At 50.9% G+C, this 22700-nt stretch overlaps 3 protein-coding genes across 6 annotated transcripts; 2 read left to right on the top strand and 1 right to left on the bottom strand.

The window, feature by feature from the left end:
• The first annotated feature begins 1748 nt into the window (after positions 1-1748).
• Vps51 (VPS51 subunit of GARP complex) lies at positions 1749-13281 on the top strand. Its single transcript, XM_051145950.1, is given in 11 exon segments — positions 1749-2018; positions 2498-2627; positions 9318-9464; positions 9541-9760; positions 9870-10587; positions 10956-11096; positions 11099-11179; positions 11370-11588; positions 12098-12219; positions 12301-12388; positions 12895-13281. Coding segments are annotated over 11 exon segments (2355 nt in total). The 5' UTR covers positions 1749-1790; the 3' UTR covers positions 13156-13281.
• Positions 13282-13312: 31 nt separating this feature from the next.
• Tm7sf2 (transmembrane 7 superfamily member 2) lies at positions 13313-19323 on the top strand. Of its 4 annotated transcripts, none has more exons than XM_051145946.1 (10): positions 13313-13629; positions 13953-14149; positions 14252-14306; positions 14585-14779; positions 14862-14965; positions 17677-17796; positions 17885-18053; positions 18253-18333; positions 18401-18537; positions 19245-19323. In XM_051145946.1, the coding sequence occupies exons 1-10, from the start codon at positions 13578-13580 to the stop codon at positions 19263-19265; spliced, it is 1131 nt and encodes a 376-aa protein (XP_051001903.1). In that variant the 5' UTR covers positions 13313-13577; the 3' UTR covers positions 19266-19323. The 4 variants fall into 4 exon arrangements, with proteins under 4 accessions (XP_051001903.1, XP_051001905.1, XP_051001904.1 ...); XM_051145948.1 differs by having other exon boundaries at positions 13315-13629; positions 18415-18537; XM_051145947.1 differs by lacking the exon at positions 19245-19323 and adding an exon at positions 19065-19213 and having other exon boundaries at positions 13315-13629.
• A 757-nt stretch (positions 19324-20080) lies between these two features.
• Positions 20081-21387, bottom strand: Znhit2 (zinc finger HIT-type containing 2). The gene has a single exon (XM_051145944.1). It carries the CDS (start codon positions 21317-21319, stop codon positions 20141-20143), a length of 1179 nt encoding a protein of 392 aa, XP_051001901.1. The 5' UTR covers positions 21320-21387; the 3' UTR covers positions 20081-20140.
• Between the last annotated feature and the right edge of the window lie 1313 nt (positions 21388-22700).

Raw genomic sequence — 22700 nt, 5'->3', positions numbered from 1 at the left:
ATGGTACATATCTTTAATCCCAGCACTCAGCAAAGCCAGTCTGGTCTACAAAGAGTTCCAGGACAGAGCTGGATGTGCTGGCGCACGCCTTTAATCCCAGCACTCAGGAGGCAGAGGCAGGAGGATCGCTGTGAGTTCGAGGCCAGCCTGGTCTACAAAGTGAGTCTAGGACAGCCAAGGCTACACAGAGGAACCCTGTCTCAAAAAACAAAACAAAACAACAACAACAAAAGAGTTCCAGGACAGCCAGGGCTACACAGAGAAACCTTGTCTGGAAAAGCAAATTAAAAAATTTTTTTTTGAGAAAAATTTTTTTTTTGTTCGGCGTGGTGGCACACACCTTCAATCCCAGCACTTGGAAGGCAACGTGGGCAGATTTCTGTGAGTTGGAGGCCAGCCTGGTCTACAAAGTGTCCAGACCAACCAAGGCTACAAAAAAACCCTGTCGCGAAAAAAAAGATTTTTTTTTTCTTGTACCTGTGAGTGTTTTCCCTGTGTGCACATGTGTTTCTCTTCCCCATGGAAGCCAAGCATTAGACCCCCCAGGACTGGAGTTTACAGACAGTTGTGAGCCTGGGAATCGAACCTGGGTCATCAGGAAGAGCAGCAAGTGCTTTTAACGTCAAAACTATCTCTCCAGCTCAAATTCACTTTTTGTTTTTGTTTTTGTTGTTGTTTTGATTTGGCTTTGGTTTTTTGAGTCAGGGTTTCTCTGTGTAGCCTTGGCTGTTCTGGACTTGTTTTGTAGACCAGACTAGCCTCAAACTTACAGCGATCCACTTGCCTCTGCCTTCCTGGGTTCTAGGATTACAGGCCTTTTTTTATCTTCTTGTTTTCATTCACAATTTCATACATATATAATGCACGCCTTTAGTCCCAACACTCAGGAGGCAGAGGCAGGCAGATCTCTGAGTTCAACACCAGCCTGGTCTACAGAGTGAGTTCCAAGATAGCCAGGGCTAAACAGAGAAACCATGTCTAGAAAAACAAAACCAAAATTTTTATTATTATTAATTTTTTACATATACACATATAACAACACAAATTTTATTCATATTTTTTTAAAAATCTGGTTTACAGATAAAAACATGGTAATCAGTGTCGGGTCTGCAGGAACTGGTGACAGCTCACCACCCCAGCATTCCATCCTCAGTAACATTTACAGTACATCGTTGGTAAAATCTCATTTTCTTCTATTTAACTCAACATATCCTAATCTGGTATCATTCCCTTCTCTCTTGAGAGTTTGGTCTCTATGAATGCCCGCGTCTTTGTCTATCCTCAATCCCACCTCGTCACTTAGCACCTTTCACCAACTATTTCGAATTTACAGGATCTGTCCTGTAAGCACCACAGAAAACAGGTTCCATACTGAGTGAGCGCAGAACTTGGAGACACGACAACAGTAAAGCCATAATGCAGGCTCCTGAATGGACACTTGATCCTTGTGAAGCGTATTCCCTAATATTAGTGCCCATCCAGTCAATCTGGGCCATATTTCATGAGTCTCTTTCCTGTGGGAGGTGGGAAAATGCAGGATTGGGACGCCACGATTCGCCCACTTTATAGCCCATCAGTCGCCCACCTGTCACAGCTCAAGGACCCGGAAGCTCAAGGAAACCACTGCGCTCCAGAGGGACAAGCGCGCGGCGGAACTTTAGTCTCACGTGTCTTACAGCTGCAGAGGAACGTTTCACTTGAAGGACCGCCTGGTTTGGACGACTTTATGGTTCCCGGAAGTGCTTTCCTTCCCCTCCCCAGCCTCACCCCGCTGTGCTGAGGTTGGAGATATGGCGGCCGCGGCAGCTGTGGGGCCCGGCCTAGGGTCCGGGCCTGGAGACTCCCCAGAAGGACTCGAGGCGGACGCTCCGGAGCGTCGTCGGAAGGCTCACGGGATGCTGAAGCTTTATTACGGCCTCTCGGAGGGGGAGACGGCGGGGCACTCCGCGGGACCTGACCCTCTAGACCCGACAGATCTCAATGGGGCGCATTTCGACCCGGAAGTTTATTTGGACAAGGTGTGTGCGCGAAGTGGGGCGGGTCCAGACCCCCAAATATACTGGACCCCAGATCATGTCCCCGATTTTGTTGATGTGGTGAGAGGAGCGAGTGTTCATAACAGGAGGATAGCCCGTACCAGGCAATAGTGGCAAATTTTGACGCTAAGGAAGCGTGGGCCAGTTAGGACTGACCTGAGGCGCTACAAGGTCTGAAGTTTTGATGCTAATGTTCTGATAGGCCCGGGGTAGTGGGCGTGGCCATGCTCTGACAGGCGCATCGCTGGTCAGGCTGAGCCTGAAGATTGTGAAAGCTGACAAATCCCAAACTGGGTCTAATCTAGTAACCTGTTAAGTATGCCACGCGCTGTATATGGAATTCCCGATACGGGTGGAATCAGGGGTGACTTGCACGGAAAGCCAGCTAACCTAAGGCAAGGCAGGGGGACACGCGTGAGCACTAACACTGAATGCTGCTATGCTACTACCTGCTTTTCCAGCTGCGTAGAGAGTGTCCTCTGGCCCAGCTGATGGACAGTGAGACGGACATGGTGCGGCAGATCCGGGCTCTAGACAGCGACATGCAGACCCTGGTCTATGAAAACTACAACAAGTTCATCTCAGCTACAGGTGACCCCACTGGGACACCCCCCCCCAACAGTCTCACATCTCCCGCTGTGCCGGGAACGGGGGTTGGGGGGGTTAAAGAGAAAGACCCAGATTACAGTTCTGCCTCAATGTTAATCCACTGTCTTTGTGATGAGACTATTCTAGAAGTGATGGCTGCTACGGGAGGGTTGTCCTAAGGACTGGAGCTGGGCGGCGGGTAAGGAAATGAGTTTATCTGAAGCACTTAGGAAGCACTTAGCAAGCTTTAGGTTTTGTTCTGTTTACTTTGTGTATGTGTGTGCCTGCATGTGTGGGGGCCACACGTTTGTGTGGGGGTTAGACGACGCCTTTCAAGGGTCAGTTCTCTCCCACCATGTGGCTCTCAGGGACTGAGCTCCACTCATCAGGATTGAAGACAGACACATTTACCTGCTGCTAAGCCATCTCATAGGCAATAAAATTTTTACTTATTTATTTATTTGGTAAATTTTATTAGTGGTAGCTTTTGTTTCTGGTCAGTCTGCCTTGAGGGTGGGACTTGTCACTCCCTTCCTTTCTTTCTCCACCCTCATTCCTGAAGATTTAGCAGCGGTAGCAATGGTAGTATTTAATTATGTGTGTGCGTGGGGGGGCTATGTTCATGTGAAGGCAGGTGTCCGTGGAGGTCAGAGATCAGCGGTGTTGGAGCCCGTGGAGCTGGAGCTACAGTTAGTTGTGATCCGAGTGACCCGGATGAACTCGGGTCTGCTACAAGGGCAGTGTGTACTCTCAGCCGTTGATCCGTCTCTCCAGCCCTGGTACTAGGCAGTCTGGCTCTCTTCACACTGCCTTCTGTCTCACGTTCAGGAGATGCCCTTGAGGGTTGTGTAGTGATACTAAACCACATGTCCAGGAGGCAGACCAGAGAGAATGTTCACTTCTGTGGGGTTGTGTCCTCATAGGTCGGACAGCTCTCCAGGTGTCACAGTGGCGGCCATAGTAACCTATCCTCAGTGCTCTTTTTTATTTAAAAAAAGACTTATTTATTTATTATGTATACAGTGCTCTGCCTGCATGACAGAAGAGTGCATTAGATCACGTTATAGATGACTGTGAGCCACCATGTGGTTGCTGGGAATTGAACTCAGGACCTCTGGAGGAACAGTCAGTTCTCTTAACCTCTGAGCCATCTCTCCAGCCCCTCATCATTCTTTTCTCTCATTTGTAGCAGGTTCAGTGAGTAGGTGCTCCTCTCTTAGGGCTAACCTCAAGACGAAAAGTGATAGTGATTTCTTTGCAGAGAAATTTTCCTTAGGATTTTTTTCCAGTATTACATTTTCTCATTTGTTGAAATATGTATAGTAGAGCTGGGTGGTGGTGCACGCCTTTAATCCTAGCACTTAAGAGGCAGAGGCAGACAGATCTCTTGAGTTCGAGGCCAGCCTGGTCTACAGAGTGAGCTCCAGGACAGCCAAAGCTACACAGAGAAATCTTGTTTCATAAAACCAAAAATAGAAAAAGGAAACAGAAATACATATAGTATTTGACAGTTATCTGTTAGTTAATAGAGATGGCTTGAGGTTTTTTGTTTGTTTGTTTAACTTTTTTCTAAGGAATGAGAAAGTAAAAAACTGAGCGTTAGGGAAGCTGAGATTGTTAATATACAAAGATTATAGAGTTTTATATTTACTCAAGAAATACACTGGCATAGCCAGGCGCAGTGGCACACGCCTGTTATCTGAGCACTTGGGGAAGCAGAGGCAGACAGATCTCTGTGAGTTCAAGGACAGTGAGTCCAAGATAGCTAAGGCTACACAGAAAAATCCTGTCTCGAAAAACCAAAGCCAAAACAAAACAAAAAAGAGGGCTGGAGAGATGGCTCAGAGGTTAAGAGCACTGGCTGCTCTTCCAGAGGTCCTGAGTTCAATTCCCAACAACCACATGGTGGCTCACAACCATCTATAATGTGATCTGATACCCTCTCCTGGCCTGCAGGTACACATGCAAGCAGGATATTGTATACATAATAAATAAATAAATCTTTTTTAAAAAGACAAAACAAAAAACAAAAAGGTTCCACCTCATATTTGGTTAAGGAGGTGTGATGTGACTGCTTCTCTGCACACCCACTAATAAATACACTAATATTGCCATAACTACATAAATACATAACATATTGGTTGGGATGTAGAGGATATGGAACCCTAATAAAATAGCAGTGGGAATGCAGAGCTGTACCTCTGCTGCAGAAGGGCTTAGCCAGTGCTCAAAAAGCTTAGCTAGGGGGCTAGAGAGATGGCTCAGTGGTTAAGGGCACTCTTAACCACTCTTCCAAAGGACCCAGGTTCAAATCCAGCACCCACATGGCAGCTCACAACTGTCTATAACTCCAAGATCTGACATTCTCATATAAATATACATGTAAGCAAAACACCAATGCACATAAAATAAAGGTAAATAAAATTTAAAAATATTTTTTAAAAAGCTTAGCCAGAATTATTACAAGCCCAGAAATATACATAAATATATATGCTTATATAAGTAATTACATATATAAAACAAGCGCCACCTGTAATCCCTGCACTTTGGATACTAAAGCAGGGGACACTATAAATTCAAGACTAGCTTACTATACATGCCAAATCCCTGCCTAAACAAAGAACAAAAAAGTGAAGGTGCTGGGAATAGCAAGCTCGAGGACCTGAGTTCAAATACTCAGCCCCTATGTAAAAGCCAAAAGTGCACCTGGCAGAGGCGGAGAAGATGTTTGTGAGTGTGAGGCCAGCATGGTCCACGTAGTTCTGAGCCAGCCAGGGACACATAGAAACAAGTAAGTGTGGCAGTGCACAACTGAAGCCCCAGTCTGTGAGGTGGAGTAAGTGTGTCCGTGGGGCCTGCTGGATGACCAGCCAGACAGCTGGGATGTCCAGGTCGAGGTCAGTGAGAAAGCCTGTCTCTAAAGACATGGCTGGAGAGATGGTGTAGGAGGTAAGATGCTTCTTGCTCTGTCAGTAGACTGCATTCAGATACCAGCCAGCTCACAGATGCCTGTACCTCTGCTTACAGGGACTTGTCTCCCCATATGGCCTCTGTGGCCACCTGCACATATGTATACACACACACACACACACACACAAGGAAGACACCTATCAACCCCCTGGCCTCTGTGTGTATATGTATGTATATGTACTATACATGCATGTGAATGTGCTCACATGTACACACACATGAATTAGAAAACCTGAAAACATTCTCACACAGAAGTCCACACACAAGTTTTTGTAGCGAAAAAGCAGAAGCAATCCAAGTAGCTGTCAACTGTGTAAATAGATAAGTGAGGGATGTAGCCCAACAACAGTGTTATTTAGCCACAAGAAGGTAACACAGCGAAGTGATGGTGGGGGCGGTGCTCAGGAGACAGTGGTGGGCAGCTATCTGAGTTTGGACCCGCCCTGGTCTACAGATCGAGTTCCAGGACTGCCAGGGCTCCACAGAGAAGCCCTGTCTCAAAACTTGGCTCTCGCCGGGCGTGATGGCGCACGCCTTTAATCCCAGCACTGGGGACGCAGAGGCAGGTGAATCACTGTGAGTTTGAGACCAGCCTAGTCTACAAAGTGAGTCCAGGACAGCCAAAGCTACACAGAGAAACCCTGTCTCGAAAAATCAAAAACAAAACAAAACAAAACAAAAAACCCAAAACAAAACAAAAAGCAAAAACAAAATACAAAAAACTTGGCTCTCCATCCCCCTCAAAAAAAAGAAAATACTGTAATGAAATGCATCTCTTTGTATGTTAACTTACTGATTTTTTTAATTGTATAATTTATTTTTATTTTGTGTACACTGGTATTTTGCCTGCATATATGTCTGTGTAAGGGTGTCACATCCCCTGGAACTGAAGATACACTTGAGAGCTTCCATGTGGGAGCTAGGATTTCAATAGCAGGTCCTCTAGGAGATTCATACTCTTAACCTCTGAGCCATCTTTCCAGCCTCAAATTATTAATTTTTTAAAAAGGCAAGTTTAGGGGCTGGAGGGATTGCACAGTGGTTAGAGCACTGAATGCTCTTCCAGAGGACCCAGGTTCAATTCCCAGCACCTGCTTGGCAGCTCATGACTGCCTGTAACTCCAGGATTTCACACTCTAACACAGACATATATGCAGACATACACACACCAATGCACATTAAAAAAAAAAAAAAGCCTTGGCAGTGGTGGTGAATGCCTTTAATACCAGCATTCAGAAGGCAGAGACAAGGGGGTCTTTGTAAGTTCAAGGACAACCTATACTACAGATTGAATTACAGGATAGCCAGGGGCTACACAGAGAAGCTCTGTCTTGGGGGAAAAAATGTTAAACTTGGGTTAGGGTTGTGGTGGGATTACAGAAGAGGGCAGGGCTTGCGGCGGTGCCTGGTTTTAGTCAAGGGACATGGACTAGAGGAGGCAGAGGCAAAAGCAGGTGGGACAGATAAAGTAAGTGACCCTTCAAGAATGGTAATAGGCTCTGGGCGTGGTGGCGCACACCTTTAATGCCAGCAATGGGGAGGCAGAGGCAGGAGGATCTCTGTGAGTTCAAGGCCAGCCTGGTCTATACAGTGAGTCCAGGACAGCCAAGGCTAAACAGAGTAACCCTGTCTTGAAAAAAAAAAAAAATATTGTGCCAGGGAGGGCACAAGAGGAGGCCAAGAGGTGAGGCATAGTAAGGTTGGCAATAGAAAGGCGAGGCATAGTCTTTTAAAGTTTTATTTATTTATTTATGGTTTTTTGAGACAGGGTTTCTCTGTAGACCAGGCAGCCTGCCTCTGCCTCCCAGTGCCACCACTGCCCAGCTGACATGGCCTTTTGTTTGTTTGTTTTTCCAGACAGAGTCTCTTTGTGTAGCCTTGGCTGTCCTATAACTCATTCTGTAGACCAGGCTGGCCTCAAACTCACAGCAGTCTGTCTGTCTTTGCCTCCCAAATGCTGGGATTAAAGGCGTGTGCTACCACCTGGCCAATTTTACTTTTTATTTTGTATTTATTCATTTATATGAGTGCTCTGTCTGCATGTACACCTGCAGGCCAGAAGAGGGCATCAGATCCCCCCTTTTAAAAAAGATTTATTTATTATTTATTTATTATCTATACAGTGCTCTGTCTGCATGTATACCTGCAGGCCAGAAAAGGGCATCAGATCACATTATAGGTGGTTGCTGGGAATTGGACTCAGGACCTCTGGAAGAACAGTCAGTGCTCTTAACTTCTGATCCAGCTCTCCAGCCTACAGATCCCCGTCCCCCCTTTTTAAAATAGATGGTTGTGAGCCACCATGTGGTTGCTGGGCCTTGAACTCAGGACCTCTGGAAGACAGACAGTGCTCTTAACCACTGAGCCATCTCACCTGCCCAAGACAAGGTCTTCTAAGATGAGTTGAAGAGAAGGAACGTAGAGACACTCTAGAAGCATTAAGGCACCGGGCCCTGTGGCAATTGGAAGGGAAAATAGCCTTCTTACACAGGTTTCTGTCTGGTGAAAAGGAAAGGACTTTATAGAGACACAGCATGTTCTGGAAGTGTCCAGTGACAATCTGGGCCATTTGAGAAATAGGTCTGAGGGAGCAAGTTTATTGTCTGTCCTGCTGTGTGCAGAGGACATCCCAGGAGGGAGCACTCAGGTGGTCCCTGCCATCATAATGCTTATGTTCTTCTGTTTTTTTTTTTGTTTGTTTGTTTGTTTGTTTTTTGAGACAGGGTTTCTCTGTGTGGTTCTGGCTGTCTGGACTCACTGTGTAGACCAGACTGGCCTTGAACTCACAGCAATCCTCCAACTCCCTCTGCCTCCTGAGTGCTGGGGTTAAAGCATGTGCCACCGCCACCTAGCTTTTTTTTTTTTTAACTTTTATTTTTGTGTATGGGTGTTTTGCCTGCACATATCTCTATGTGACAGTGTCAGATCTTGGAGGTACAGATTCTTGGGAGTTGCCATGTGGGGTCCTCAAAAAATAGTTCTGTGTTCATCATCCTGAGAGGATTGAGACAGAGGAAGGTGAAGTGGGAGTTTATTCTCCATTTAGCTAAGCTGGAGTGAGAGCTGATCCTCCCCATTTGAGTCCTAGTCAGTAACCCTGGGATTGTGTATGAAAGGACAAAAGCAGGGAGCCAAGAGGTATATACAGCAACCTCTGTTAGGCTCAGGGGCCTGGAGCTCTGAAGTACGCACATACAGGTTCAGATCTTGTGGGTATGATGGTGCCAGGGACCAGTTCCCTCCCAGGGACGAGACTGAAAAGGAAAGATGGAGAGTGAGATCAAGTTAGAACAAAATGGAGTCAGCCAGGAGAGTGACTAGGTGCTTTAAAAACACAAACAAGCCGGGCAGGTGGTGCAGAGGCCTTTAATCGTAACACTTGGGAGGCTGAGGCAGTGAATCTTTGTTAAGTTTGAGTCCAGCCTGGTCTACACAGTGAGTCCAGGGCAGCCAGGGCTATTACAGAGAGAAACTGTGTCTCCAAAACCAAAACCAAAACAACAATAGCAACAAAATTCTTCCCCTCCAATTTTAAGTCTAACCCTCTTCCAGGAACCTCAGGGACAGGGTAAGCTGGGGTCGTTACAGCAACATAATCATCCTCTTGCCCGTACATGCTGTGGCCAAGACCCAGACGATTTCAGGCAGATCACTGGTATAGCGAGAGCTGCTCCTCACTGCCTTAGTCCTTTCCGTTTCCCTGTCTCGGCCTTGCCCCTCTAGATACCATTCGGAAGATGAAGAATGACTTCCGGAAGATGGAAGACGAGATGGACCGGCTGGCCACCAACATGGCAGTGATCACCAACTTCAGCGCGCGTATCAGCGCCACACTACAGGACCGACATGAACGCATCACTAAGCTAGCAGGTAGGCCCTGCACTAGCCAGGCCCTGCAGCCAGCCACCCTGAGCTCTGCAGCTCACAGGCCCTTTCTGCCCCCTAGGGGTGCATGCACTGCTGCGGAAGCTGCAGTTCCTCTTTGAGCTGCCCTCACGCCTCACCAAGTGCGTGGAGTTGGGTGCCTATGGGCAGGCCGTCCGCTACCAGGGCCGTGCCAGGGCCGTACTGCAACAGTACCAGCACCTGCCCTCCTTCCGAGCCATCCAGGATGACTGCCAGGTCATCACAGCCCGCTTGGCCCAGCAGCTGCGGCAGCGCTTCAGGTGTGGTTTCCGGCTTGGTACTTGTTCTCCAGCCAAATCAAGAGTACCCCCCCCATTTTGTCTCCCCTGTACCCCACCAGCTGTCCTCATTGCATCTTCTTCACCATAGGGAAGGCTGCTCGGGTGCCCCGGAGCAGGCCGAGTGTGTGGAGCTGCTGCTGGCTCTAGGTGAGCCAGCGGAAGAGCTGTGTGAGGAGTTCCTGGCAAACGCTCGGGGACGGCTGGAGGAAGAACTGAGCAGCTTGGAGACCGAACTGGGGCCCTCCCCTCCAGCGCCTGACGTGTTAGAGTTCACTGACCGGGGTGGCAATGGCTTCGTGGGTGGCCTCTGCCAGGTGGCAGCGGCCTACCAGGAGCTGTTTGCCGCTCAGGGCCCTACGGGTGCTGAGAAGCTGGCAGCCTTCGCACAAGAGTTGGGCAGCCGCTACTTTGCACTGGTGGAGCGTCGGCTGGCACAGGAGCAGGGTGGCAGTGACAACTCGCTGCTGGTGCGGGCACTAGATCGCTTCCACCGGCGCCTGCGAGCACCTGGGGCCCTGCTGGCTGCTGCTGGGCTTTCCGAGTCGGCCACGGAGATAGTGGAGCGAGTAGCCCGAGAGCGCCTGAACCACCATCTGCAAGGTCTGAGGGCTGCCTTCCTGAGCTGCCTGACAGATGTTCGCCAGGCCCTGGCAGCACCCCGCCTGGCTGGGAAGGAGGGTCCCAGCTTGGCTGAGTTGCTGGCCAATGTGGCCAGCTCCATCCTGAGCCACATCAAGGCCTCTCTGGCCTCTGTGCATCTCTTCACGGCCAAGGAGGTGTCCTTCTCCAATAAGCCCTACTTCAGGGTACGTCTGTCCCTGGGCTTCAGCTATTCATCCTGTGTAACGGCGCCCCAGCACCCTTTCACTAGTGCTTGGGGAACTGGGGAGAAGTCACCAGCCCCAGACAGTCCCGTCCCAAGTACTCTGGGTGTAGATTTACTTTCTCAGGAGGTAGCTGGAGGAGAAAAAGACATGCAGCTGGCCTAAAGATAGAGGGGTGTCAGGGGCCTCACTCCTACCAGCCCCACCACCTGCTAGGCAGGGAGGCAGGATGGGGCCATTCTTTAGCGCAGGGCTTAGGGTGAAGGGCGAGAACCAGCCCATGCCGTGGCTTTAGTGACCCTCTGCATCCAAGCAGAGGACTGGTTGTGGATCTGGGCCTCCCTTCACAGGGTGAGTTCTGCAGCCAGGGAGTCCGTGAGGGCCTCATCGTGGGTTTCATCCGCTCCATGTGCCAGACAGCCCAGAGCTTCTGTGACAGTCCTGGGGAGAAAGGAGGTGCCACACCGCCTGCCCTGCTCCTGCTGCTCTCGCTCTCTCTCGCCTCTGCCTGGACTATGAGACAGCCACCGTCTCCTACATCCTAACCCTCACTGATGAGCAGTTCCTGGTGCAGGTGAAGTGGCTCCGGGGGGGAGGGAGACTGCACAGTCACTGTTGTTGCCAGAACCAGACTGGTGCTCTGCACCCATCTCAGCACCCATCTCAGCCTCGTCTATCCCAGGATCTGCCCACCTCCTAACTGGCAGTGGCCTCTGGTCTGTCTCTAGTACCCACAACCATTGTCCTCTGCTTTCCTGGCTTAGGATCAGTCTCCAGTTACACCTGTGAGCACACTGTGTGCAGAGGCCAGAGAGACAGCACGGCGGCTGCTGACTCACTATGTGAAGGTGCAGGGCCTCGTCATATCACAGATGCTACGCAAGAGTGTGGAGACACGGGACTGGCTCAGCACTCTGGAGCCCCGGAACGTTCGTGCTGTCATGAAGCGTGTTGTGGAGGACACCACAGCTATTGACGTACAGGTGCTGCCTGTGGCTGGCTGGCGGAGCTCTGATGCATGCTGGGGTCCTGGATAGGAACTCTCCAAGGACCAAGACAAAAGGGGTCTGGATGTACTTACATTGTACCGCTAGAACCCCCATTTCTTTTTTTTTTTTTTTTTTTTTTTTAATTTTAATTTATGTGCATTGGTGTAGCGGTGCCAGATCTTAGAGTTATAGACAGTTGCGAGCTGCCATGTGGGTGCTGGGAATTGAACCCGGGTCCTTTGGAAGAACAGGCAATGCTCTTAACCACTGAGCCATCTCTCCAGCCCCCTAGAACCCCCATTTCATACCTATGGGATGTGGAGGCCCAGAGTCACCCAGGGCCTGGAGCAGGGATGTGCTGAAAATTGGGCTTCAGACTGATTCTTGCCCTGCCTTTGTTAGACCGTAGCGATGGTGTAAGTCGTGACCGTACCTGTGCGTCTTCACCAAGTAGGCACAGAGCTTTTGTGCTAGCGCCCCAGGCTTGGCCTTTCCCTCGCCAGGTGGGGCTCCTGTATGAAGAGGGGGTCCGCAAGGCCCAGAGCAGCGACTCCAGCAAAAGGACCTTCTCTGTGTACAGCAGCTCGAGGCCGCAGGGCCGCTATGCACCCAGCTACACACCCAGGTCAGCCTGGTGGGGAGGCCTCACTGAGATAGATGTGGGGCGGTGCTGGGCGGGCTCTCACTCCCCCCCTCCACCTTCCAGTGCTCCGATGGACACCAACCTCCTGAGCAATATTCAGAAGCTGTTCTCTGAGCGAATCGACGTGTTCAGTCCTGTGGAATTCAATAAGGTCTGAAGAACTGTCTCATCTAGGTCCCAACACAGGGAGCCCTAGGACCCCGCCTGAGCTTAACCAAGGGCCACTCAGACCATCTGCCTAGTCTCTGTCTCTAGGGCTTCTAGGGAGTCAGAGCAAGACCTCATTGTCCACCTAGCCAGGATGCTTCTTCAGGGCTTCTTTGCTCTAGCTCTTATCTCCAAAATAGCCCTGAATCTTCAGGGGTTCCCAATCACCCCTTGACCTCCCGTGCACGCACACGCACGCACACAGTAGCCCAAGCTTAGGATCTCGTTCCTCCATTTCAACTTTGTAGTCACAGTGACTCCTGCTCGCCATGCTCATGCTGCCCCCATCTCTGATCTGCCCCCATCCCTTACGGTGGCAAACCCTCCTCACCTGAGCCCTGGAAAGCCATCTTACTCACTTTAACTCCCTTGCCTCTGCTTAGAATTTGGGGGTATGCTCCTCCCCGAAAGTCTGCGGTCCCTGAGCTGCATCCCCATGTCCGCCTGCAGGTGTCGGTGCTGACTGGTATCATTAAGATCAGCTTGAAGACACTGCTGGAGTGTGTCCGGCTGCGCACCTTTGGGCGCTTTGGGCTGCAGCAGGTGCAGGTGGACTGCCACTTCCTGCAGCTCTACTTGTGGCGCTTTGTGGCTGATGAGGAGCTAGTGCACCTGCTGCTGGATGAAGTGGTGGCCTCCGCTGCCTTGCGTTGTCCTGACCCAGTGCCCATGGAACCCAGTGTTGTTGAGGTCATCTGCGAGCGTGGCTAGGCTCTGCTGACGCAGTCACAGGGCAGCCCGGTCGCCCTTTCCTGTCCTTCCCGTGCCCTGTTCTCACCCTGGCGGCCCTCCCCGCTGGCGGGTTTATGGACCCTTCTAATAAACTTGTGTGGCCTCGTCCTCCCTCTTTCCTTGCGGGGGCGGGACGTGTCAGGAGTTGGGTTTCCATGCCGAAGCTTCTGAAGCGCCACCACGGGCCCCGCCTCCCAGCGCTGATTGGCTGCTGTGCTGGGCCCAGAATGGGCAGAGGGCGCGTCCATTTAAAGATCACTTGACAAGAGCAGCAGCTGTCCCACCTCAGGGTTCGGGCAGATCAGATGCAGAGTCCTAACCCGGCTATCCGAATGGGGCGGGCAGTGTTTCATTGATCGACGTTTGTGAACCATCACTCCCCGGCAAAGCAGACAGAGAGCATGACTCTTCCTGAGGCCGCCCAGGCCCCACTGGAATTCGGGGGGCCGTTGGGTAAATAGGAAGGATGGGGTGGAGGCTGAACCGATGCTACTTAACGGGAGCAGGGTAGGATACGTGCTAGAAGGCTTTAAAGAAATCTGGCAGACGGATCGGGGTGCACGGTGGCAGAGGGAGAGGTGGGATCAGTGCTGGCAGCTGCTCAGCAGGGAGCTTGTGCAATGAAAGACAAGCGTTGGAAGAGCAGTGGGAAGGCGGAGAAATCAAGGCAGGAGTATGGCGCTAGGAACCTGCTAAGCAGGCAGGTGACCCAAGGCGCCTATAGACTTCAGAGAGCTCTGGGGAATGGCCTCGTGAAACAGTGGCCGTCTCCCCAGGCGTCACGGCGATGATGGTCCTGCTGCCTGCCACTATGTTTCACCTGCTCCTGGTGGCCTGCTCCGGCCCAGCGCGCCTCCTGGGCCCACCGGAATACCTGCCTGGGCTGGAGGAGCTGTGGAGCCCACGGGCTCTGCTGCTATTGTTCATCTGGCTCGGCCTGCAGGTGGCACTCTACCTGCTGCCTGCACGCAAGGTGTGGTCTCTGTTCTTACGGACGGGGGGGGGGGGTGGGGGGTCGGGCGCGAACAGCGGAAAGCCCTCCCCAACCCTTATAAGTCCTGCCCTGTACCCGCAGGTGGCGGAGGGCCTGGAACTGAAGGACAAGAGTCGCCTGCGCTACCCTATTAATGGTGCCTGGGGCTTCCCATCCTCCTCCCTGAATCAGAGTTACACGGGTCGGGGTTGGGGTTGGGGTGGACCCCCAAGTCTAGCGGGAGGTCCATGGACGAGAACTCTAAGGACACACCCCACTATGGGAATCTCCCTATGCAACCTCTTTTGTTGCTACTCAGCTCCAGGCCAGTGACCTCCCAGAACTCTGTGTGCGCGCGCGTGTGCGTGCGTACGTGCATGCGTGTGTGTCCCCGCGCGCGCGCAAACCCAGGGCTCACTCTATGTTGTGGTTCAGGCTTCCAGGCTCTGGTGCTAACAGCCCTGTTGGTGGGGCTCGGGGTGTCCGCGGGGCTGCCTCTGGGTGCGCTCTCTGGGATGCTTCTGCCCTTGGCCTTTGCAACCACTCTCACCAGCTTCATCTTCAGCCTCCTCCTCTATGCGAAGGCCTTGGTAGCTCCTGCCTCAGCCTTGGCTCCTGGGGGAAACTCAGGTGAGAAGGGTCCCGGTAAGGTAGGGTGAGGTAGATGGGATGTCTGCTGTTGTGCCTTCCTTCATTCTCCGCTGTTTCCTAGGAAATGCCATATATGACTTCTTTCTGGGACGAGAGCTGAACCCTCGCCTTGGTTCCTTTGACTTCAAATATTTCTGTGAGCTGAGACCTGGCCTCATTGGCTGGGTATGCTGGGCATGCAGGGTTTAGCGCTGCTGGTCTTGGGCCAGGAGAAGAGCAGGGTGGGCTAGCATTGTTGGGTGGACAGCAATTGTCATTCATTCAATTGCCAGTATGTTGCTCTGCTAGGAACCCCTGATGTTGCTTTACTATTAAGACCAAGGGGGAGGGGGTGGCGTCTTAATACCAAATCTTAAAGAGAGAGAGAGAGAGAGGGCATTTGGCTAGCACACATAAACGTCCTAGGTTCCAGCCCTAGTACCACAAAGCTATGTACAGCAGACAGTGATGACAGGCTCTGTGCGGAGCGGGGAGAGCACATGCAGCTTTAGATGTGGTGGTCAATTACAAAGCTGACTTTGCACTTGAAAGACAGTGACCAAGTGCCGACTGAGCGGCAGGCCAGCCTGTGCCTCCAGTGGACTGTGGGATTTAACACCCTGTTTGTCATTGGTGGCCCTGACAACACACCAGCAGTTCCTGTGTTAAGATCATACATACAGCGCTGGTGGTGGAGAGTTCCAAAGGGACTCGGGTGAGGTCCCTTCACCTTGGAGGAGATCCTACACAGAGGCAGGAGTGCCAAGTTCCCTCTATGAATCTGAGTTTGGGTTTCGTTTTGAAACAGGTCTCACTAGGGCAGTCTAGGCTAGTCTCAAAGTCACAGTCCCCTTCACTTGCCTCAGGTACTCAAGTAACTAGGATTACAGTTACCATAAGCCTGCCAGGCCTAGCCCCAGCACCGGTCTGGAGACTGGCAGGCCCGCCCACATACGTACCAGACTCTAAAGGTACTTCCTCACTGGTTAGATGGGATGGAGTGAAGTTTCCTTCTAAGATTATGGTGAGGGCTGGATGGAGTGGCACACACCTTTAGTTCCAGCACTCAGGGGCCAGAGCCAGGCAGATCTCTGTGAGTTTGAGGCTAGCCTGGTCTATATCATTCCAGGCCAACCAAAGCTACTTAGTGACACTCCTTTTTGTTTTTGTCTTTTTTGTTGTTTTTCTTTTCTCTCTCTCTCTCTCTTTTTTTTTTTTTTGGTTTTTCGAGACAAGGTTTCTCTGTGTAGCCTTGGCCATCCTGGACTCACTTTGTAGACCAGGCTGGCCTCAAACTCACAGCGATCCACCTGCCTCTGCCTCCCGAGTGCTGGGATTAAAGGCGTGCACCACCACGCCCGGCTCTGTTTTTCTTTTTTTGCTTGTTTGTTGTTTTGGTTTTTGTTGTTGTTGTTTTCTTCGAAACAGGATCTCTCTGTGTAGCCCTGGCTGTCCTGAACTTGCTTTGTAGACCAGGCTGGCCTCAAACTCACAGTGATCCACCTGCCTCTACCTCTCAAGTGCTGGGATTAAAGGCATGAGGTAGATGGGGTGCCCGGCTCTTTTTTTTTTTTTTTTTTTTAAAGATTTATTTATGCTGGGCATGGTGGCACACACCTTTAATCCTAGCACTCGGGAGGCAGAAGCAGGTGGATTGCTGTGAGTTTGAGGCCAGCCTGGTCTACAAAGTGAGTCCTGGACAGCCAAGGCTACACAGAGAGACCCTGTCTTGAAAACAAAAACAAAAAGCAAACAAACAAAAAAACAAGATTTATTTATTTTAGGACTGGAGTGATGGCTCAGAGGTTAAGAGCACTGGCTGTTCTTCCAAAGGTCCTGAGTTCAATTCCCAGCAACCACATGGTGGCTCACAACTATCTATAATGAGATCTGGTGCCCTCTTCTGGCTCACATGCAGGTGGAATACTGTATAAATAAATCTTTAAAAAAAAAAGGCTGGGTGTGGTGGCACATCCTTTAATCCCAGCACTCCGGAGGCAGAGGCAGGCGGATTGCTGGGAGTTCAAGGCCAGCGTGGTCTACAAAGGGAGTCCAGGACAGCCAAGGTGACACAAAGAAACTCTGTCTCAAAAAACCAAAAAAAAAAAAAAAAAAAAAAAAAAAAAAAAAAAAAAAAAAAAAAAAAAAAAAAAAAAAAAAAAAAAAAAAGAAAAAAAAGAAAGAAAGAAAGAAAAAAGAAAAGAAAAAGGGCTGAAGAGATGGCTCAGCAGTTAAGAGCACTGACTGCTCTTCAGAGGTCCTGAGTTCAATTCCTACCAACCACATAATGGCTCACAACCATCTATAATGAGATCTGATGCCCTCTTCTGGTCTTCACGGGTACAAGCAAGCAGAGCAATGTATATATAATAAATAAATCTTTTTTTTAAAAAAAGATTTTATATACAATGTTTTACATGCATGTGTGCCTGCATATACACCTGCAAGCCAGTTGCTGGGAATTGAACTCAGGACCTAAGCAGACAGTGCTTTTAACCCCTGAGCCTCTCTCCAGCCCTTGTTTTGTTTTTTTGGTTAGGGGTACCCTTGAGGAAAAATCCATGTCAGTATTACTGAAGAAGCTACACTACTGGAGCTACTGGACTGAGAGTGTGAAGACAAGCTAATCGTTAGCTCTCCACACAAGAACTCAAGGCAGGCCCTGCTTATCCCTGTTTTCCACATGGCAGTGGGAGAGCGAGTGTTAGCACAGACACACTCTGCCCACGTGGCAACGCTCAGTGTCCCAAGCAGGAGTTTTAAGTTAAGGCAGGGTTGCAATCCGGTGTTCTGATACTGGACCTGGATTCAGCCAACGCGTGACCTGACAGCTGAGAGAGGGGAGAGCTTGGCACTGTTCCACTCAGAGACGACGGCCTTGTCCCCACTTCCCTTAGGTCTTCATCAACCTGTCCCTGCTGATGCGGGAGGTGGAGCTGCGGGGGAGTCCTTCACTGGCCATGTGTATGGTCAATGGCTTCCAGTTGCTGTATGTGGGTGATGCCCTCTGGTATGAGGTGAGGTTGGATTGGGTAGGGAAGGCAAGATGGGATCCTGAGGATGTCATCTGGACTAAGCCAGTATGTCTGGGCTCCGTCCCTGCAGGAATCTGTCCTCACCACCATGGATATAATACATGATGGTTTTGGCTTCATGCTGGCCTTTGGAGACCTAGCCTGGGTACCATTCACCTACAGCCTGCAGGCCCAGTTCCTGCTTTACCACCCACAGCCTCTGGGGCTGCCCATGGCCTTGCTCTTCTGCCTCATTAAGGGTCAGTAGGAGAGCCCCCCCATTCCCTCCTTCCATTCCTATTCTACCCAGTGCCCGCCAGGTTGGTCCCCGATCTGCTGCTCCTCTGAAGCTGGGAATTGCCTCTTGGGTATCACAGTAGAGCCTGGATTTGGACAGGCTTTGGTCAGAGGCAAAAGGCTTGGACTTCCACCTCACCACTGGCCCCAACTTTCCCTCAGGTATTGGGTACTACATCTTCCGTGGCGCCAACACCCAGAAGAACACATTCCGAAAGAATCCATCTGATCCCAGTGTGGCTGGTAAGCTGGGCCTCTTGGAAGCCACGGGTGAGGTGAAACGGTTGGACTTGCGGTTCTGTTTCATTAGCTGTCTTTCTCCAGGTCTTGAGACCATCCCTACTGCCACAGGGAGGCAGCTGCTGGTGTCTGGGTGGTGGGGAAAGGTTCGCCATCCCAACTACCTGGGAGACCTCATCATGGCTCTGGCCTGGTCCTTGCCCTGTGGTGAGTGGGTCTGGGGATGGGTCAGGTGTTATGACAAGAGGCAGAGTGGCGCACGCCTTTAATCCCAGCACTCGGGAGGCAGAGGCAGGCGGATCGCTGTGAGTTCGAGGCCAGCCTGGTCTACAAAGTGAGTCCAGGATGGCCAAGGCTACACAGAGAAACCCTGTCTCAAAAAAACCAAAAAAAAAAAAAAAAAAAAAAAAGAAAAAAAAAAAAAAAAGAAACCCTGTCTCGAAAAACCAAAAAAAAAAAAAAAAAAAAAGCGGCTGAGCCAGGTGTGCCCGGTGGTGGGGGATAATCAGTATGGAGATGGGCCATACTTCATGAACACTGGGCCTTTTACTAGTGAGCCCTGACAGTCTATGAAGCCTTTATGAACTGGGTGCTAGAGGCCGGTGGATCGCTGTGAGTTCTACAAAGCGAGTCCAGGACAGCTAAGGCCCTGTCTCAAAAAAACAAAACAAAAGAAAGAAAGAAAAAAAAAATGAACTGGGTGCTAGTGTTTGATCGCGCAGCTTTCCCCACAGGTGTAACCCACCTGCTGCCCTATTTCTACCTCCTCTACTTCACTGCATTGCTGGTGCACCGGGAGGCCCGAGACGAACAGCAGTGCCTCCGAAAGTATGGCCGTGCCTGGCAGGAATACTGCAAGCGTGTGCCTTACCGAATCATACCCTATGTCTACTGAAGCAGATTTGTCTAAGCAGCTCTGGCCTGAACACACGTGAGAGAAGGGCCTGTGCCCAACTTTACTCAGCAAGGATGACCAGCCTCAGAACAGATGTTTAATGCAAGAGGGAGCCACTGTTCCCAGAAGGAAGTATTTTTCCTTGTTGGATAAATGTTTTCAACCTTGCTGTGTTTTTCTTCTATCCTGGGGTCAGTGACTTGGGGGGACAAGCTAAAGAAAGCTGAAAAGGCTGAAACGTGGTTTGTCTGACTGGGTGGAACAAAACTGGGTTCTCTCAGAAATGGGGACTCCAGGCCTGGCGGGGGGGGGGGGGGGAGCTCAATTATACAGTGCTTGCTTGGCACACTTGAGGACTTTGATCTTCAGCACCGCATAAATTAGCAAGGTGGTAACACCTGTGGTTTTAGCACTGTCAAGGTAGAGGCAAATTCAGAAGGTCAAGGTCATCCTCAACTACACAGTAACTAAGAGAAGCCTAGGTCAAGGCACCATCTTTAAAGAGCCAGGCTTGGTAGCGCAGGCCTTTAACACAGCACTCAAGAGTCAGAGGCAGGCGGATCGACTTGAGTTCGAGGCCAGCCTGGTCTACAAAGTGAGTCCAAAAGAGCCAAGGCTACAGAGAGACCCTGTCTTGAAAAAGCAATAAAACAAACAAATAAATAAATAGGGCTGGAGAGATGGCTCAGAGGTTAAGAGCACTGGCCGTTCTTCCAGAGGTCCTGAATTCAATTCCTAGCAACCATATGGTAGCTCACAACCATCTATGAGATCTGGTGCCATCTTCTGGCGTGTATATGTAATAAAATAAATAAATATGAAAAAAAAAATGTTTTCCTTTAAAATAAGAAAGAAAGGTGCTGCTAACATCTGGGCAGACCAGTCACATCTTTATTAATGACATGGATAGCCAGCTCAGCCAGGAAGCTCCTCAATTAGAGTCCTTGGAGCAGGTGGCACTGGGCCTCCCCAAAGCCGCTCCAGCTCTCCAGTAAGGGATGCCATCTCCTCGGCAGTCACAGCATGGGCTCGGTGGGTCCTGGCACAGTCTAGTGCCAGGGGTGTGAGGGCAGTCTCGTTTTCGTTGGTCCACGCTAGCAGGAACTGGCACTTCTTCCGGGCTCTATAAAGACGATCTCGCTCTTCGCCAACCACGGCCTGTTTCCGGGCTCGGCCCAGGGTCCGAGCCAGGTGCCCCAGTGCTGTCAGCGTGTAGCCCTTCTGATTAATAGGACCCTCACCCAGCAGGATACGGGCAACCTCTTGCATAGCACCCCGAGTACCCAGGGGCCCAGGTGGGTGCTCGCCAGCTTCCAGCACGTGGGCTGCGGCCTGCAGGGCTTGCTCCGTAGAGTCAAAGACCTGCTGGGCTCCCAGGGCTCCAGAAACATCGAGCAGTGTGGCACAGAAGTCAGAGAGCAGCGCGTCGTCGTCCCCTCCGTGATACAGGGCGAGAGTGTGAGCGTAGGCGAACAGTACGTTAGGCAGCTGGAAGCGCACGAGTGGCGAGGCCGGGCTGCGGCTCAAGCTGGCCAGCGCTGGGATCCGAACGGGCACTGAGGGCGGCGCGGCGGCACCGTCGTTTTCAGCAAGTGGTTCCACTGTGGTCCTCACAGGGGCGGACTCTGGAGCCAAAAGATCCCCGCCCGGGGCACCATCCAACTCCTCCAGATAACGCGGGCCGGTACCGCGGCCCCACCACCAGGGCCGCCAAGGGGGCAGAAGACGTCCGGCTTCTCCTCGGCTCAGCAACCGCTCGAACGCCGCCTTCTCAGGTGGCGCCAAGCGTTCCCAGAGTCCAGAAAGGCCGCCCGGCCCCGCGCCGGGCCTGAGTCCTGCTTCCTCCGGCTCATCCTCGGCCTCGCGTTGTTCACGCAGCCGGCGAAGTGCGCCCGCCAGTCGGCTGGGCGAAGCGCTCCGGCCACGGAGCTCTCGCAGCACCTGGTCGCGTAGAAGAAAGAAGTCCTCAGCGCAGGCGCCATGCGCCCGGTAGCAGCGCAGAGAGCAGTAGGGAGCGTTGCACCGCGGGCAGGTGTAGCGCGCGGGCAGCGATTCCCCGGCCGGGCAGAAGGCGCAGAGCCCCGCGGGCTCCATGGCAACTGGCGCGGTGAGTTGGGTACCACTCCCCCGTAGCAGCTCCGCCACTTCCGGCGCTTCTTCGGTTATTTCCGCCTTTGTGCGTGAGGGTGACGTAACCTTCTTTCAGCACATTTCCCGAGTCTTTTCGGAGGGCCAAGCTCTTAACACGTTGGCTCGCGGAGTTCGGAATGTCTGATCCCAGCTTTTTTCCTTTGGTTGTAGCAAACTGTACAAAAACAAACTACCCTTTAAACAGTAAAACGGACCACCGCTAACAAACAAAGCAAAACAAAACAAAATTAGTCTTAGCAGGGCTGGCGGCTCATGCCTTTAATCCCAGCTCTGGGTTGGCCGTGGCAGGCTGATTTCCTTTTCCTTTTTCTTTTCTTTTTTCGAGACGGGGTTTCTCTGTGTAGCCCTGGCTGTCCTGGACTGGCTTTGTAGACCAGGCTGGCCTCGAACTCACAGAAATCCACCTGACTGCCTCCGGAGTGCTGGGACTAAAGACGTGTGCCACCACCGCCTGGCACCGGCTGATTTCTGTGAATTCAAAGTCTACATGATGAGTTTCAGGATAGTCAGAGCTACATAGTGATCCCCAGTCTAGAAAAAAAAAAAAAAAAAAAAAAAAAAAAAAAAAAAAACTCAAAATAATAATAATAATACACCCACAAGAATCAAATCATAAACCAGGCATAGTAACAGATCTGGAGATCAAGATAACATATCAACATATCAAATTTAGAGGCCAGCCTGAACCTACATGGCACCCTGTCTCAAACATCCCAACCAAAACAATAAATAGACAACCCGGGCATGGTGGCACACACCTTTCATCCCAGCACTAACGAGGCAGAGGCAGGTGGATCTCTGTGAATTTGAGACCATCCTGGACTTGATACACAGAGAAAGATTGTCTCGAAAAAAGCAAAACAAAGGCCCTCAAGTTGTGTTGAAATTCAATCCTATTGTTTAGTATTATGAAGTGTATTAAGAGGCAGATAGGTTGAGGGCTCCGCGTTAATGGATTAATCCACTCATGAACTAATGGATTATCTGTAGGGTGAGCCTGTGAAAGAAATGAGTCAAAGCCAGGCGTGGTGGCGCACGCCTTTGCTCCCAGCACTCGGGAGACAGAGGCAGGCAGATCTCTGTGAGCTCAAGGCCAGGCTGGTCTATAAAGTGAGTCCAGGACAGTCAAGAGACTACACAGGTAAACAAACAAACAAACAAACAAAGTAACTGAGTCAAACAAGCCTATATGTTAATTATGTGGCCTGGTGTCTGGCCATAATGGAAAATGGACTGTTGGGAGATGGCTACCACGTTGGGCGCCACTTATTGTTTTTAAAATTATCTGTATCATCTGTAGGTCCGGTTAGCCATCAACCAAGAC

Source organism: Acomys russatus, chromosome 5 (assembly GCF_903995435.1).
Source record: "Acomys russatus chromosome 5, mAcoRus1.1, whole genome shotgun sequence".
In the NCBI taxonomy this organism is placed as follows: Eukaryota; Metazoa; Chordata; class Mammalia; order Rodentia; family Muridae; genus Acomys; species Acomys russatus.
This window is presented reverse-complemented; position numbering and strand designations above follow the sequence as displayed.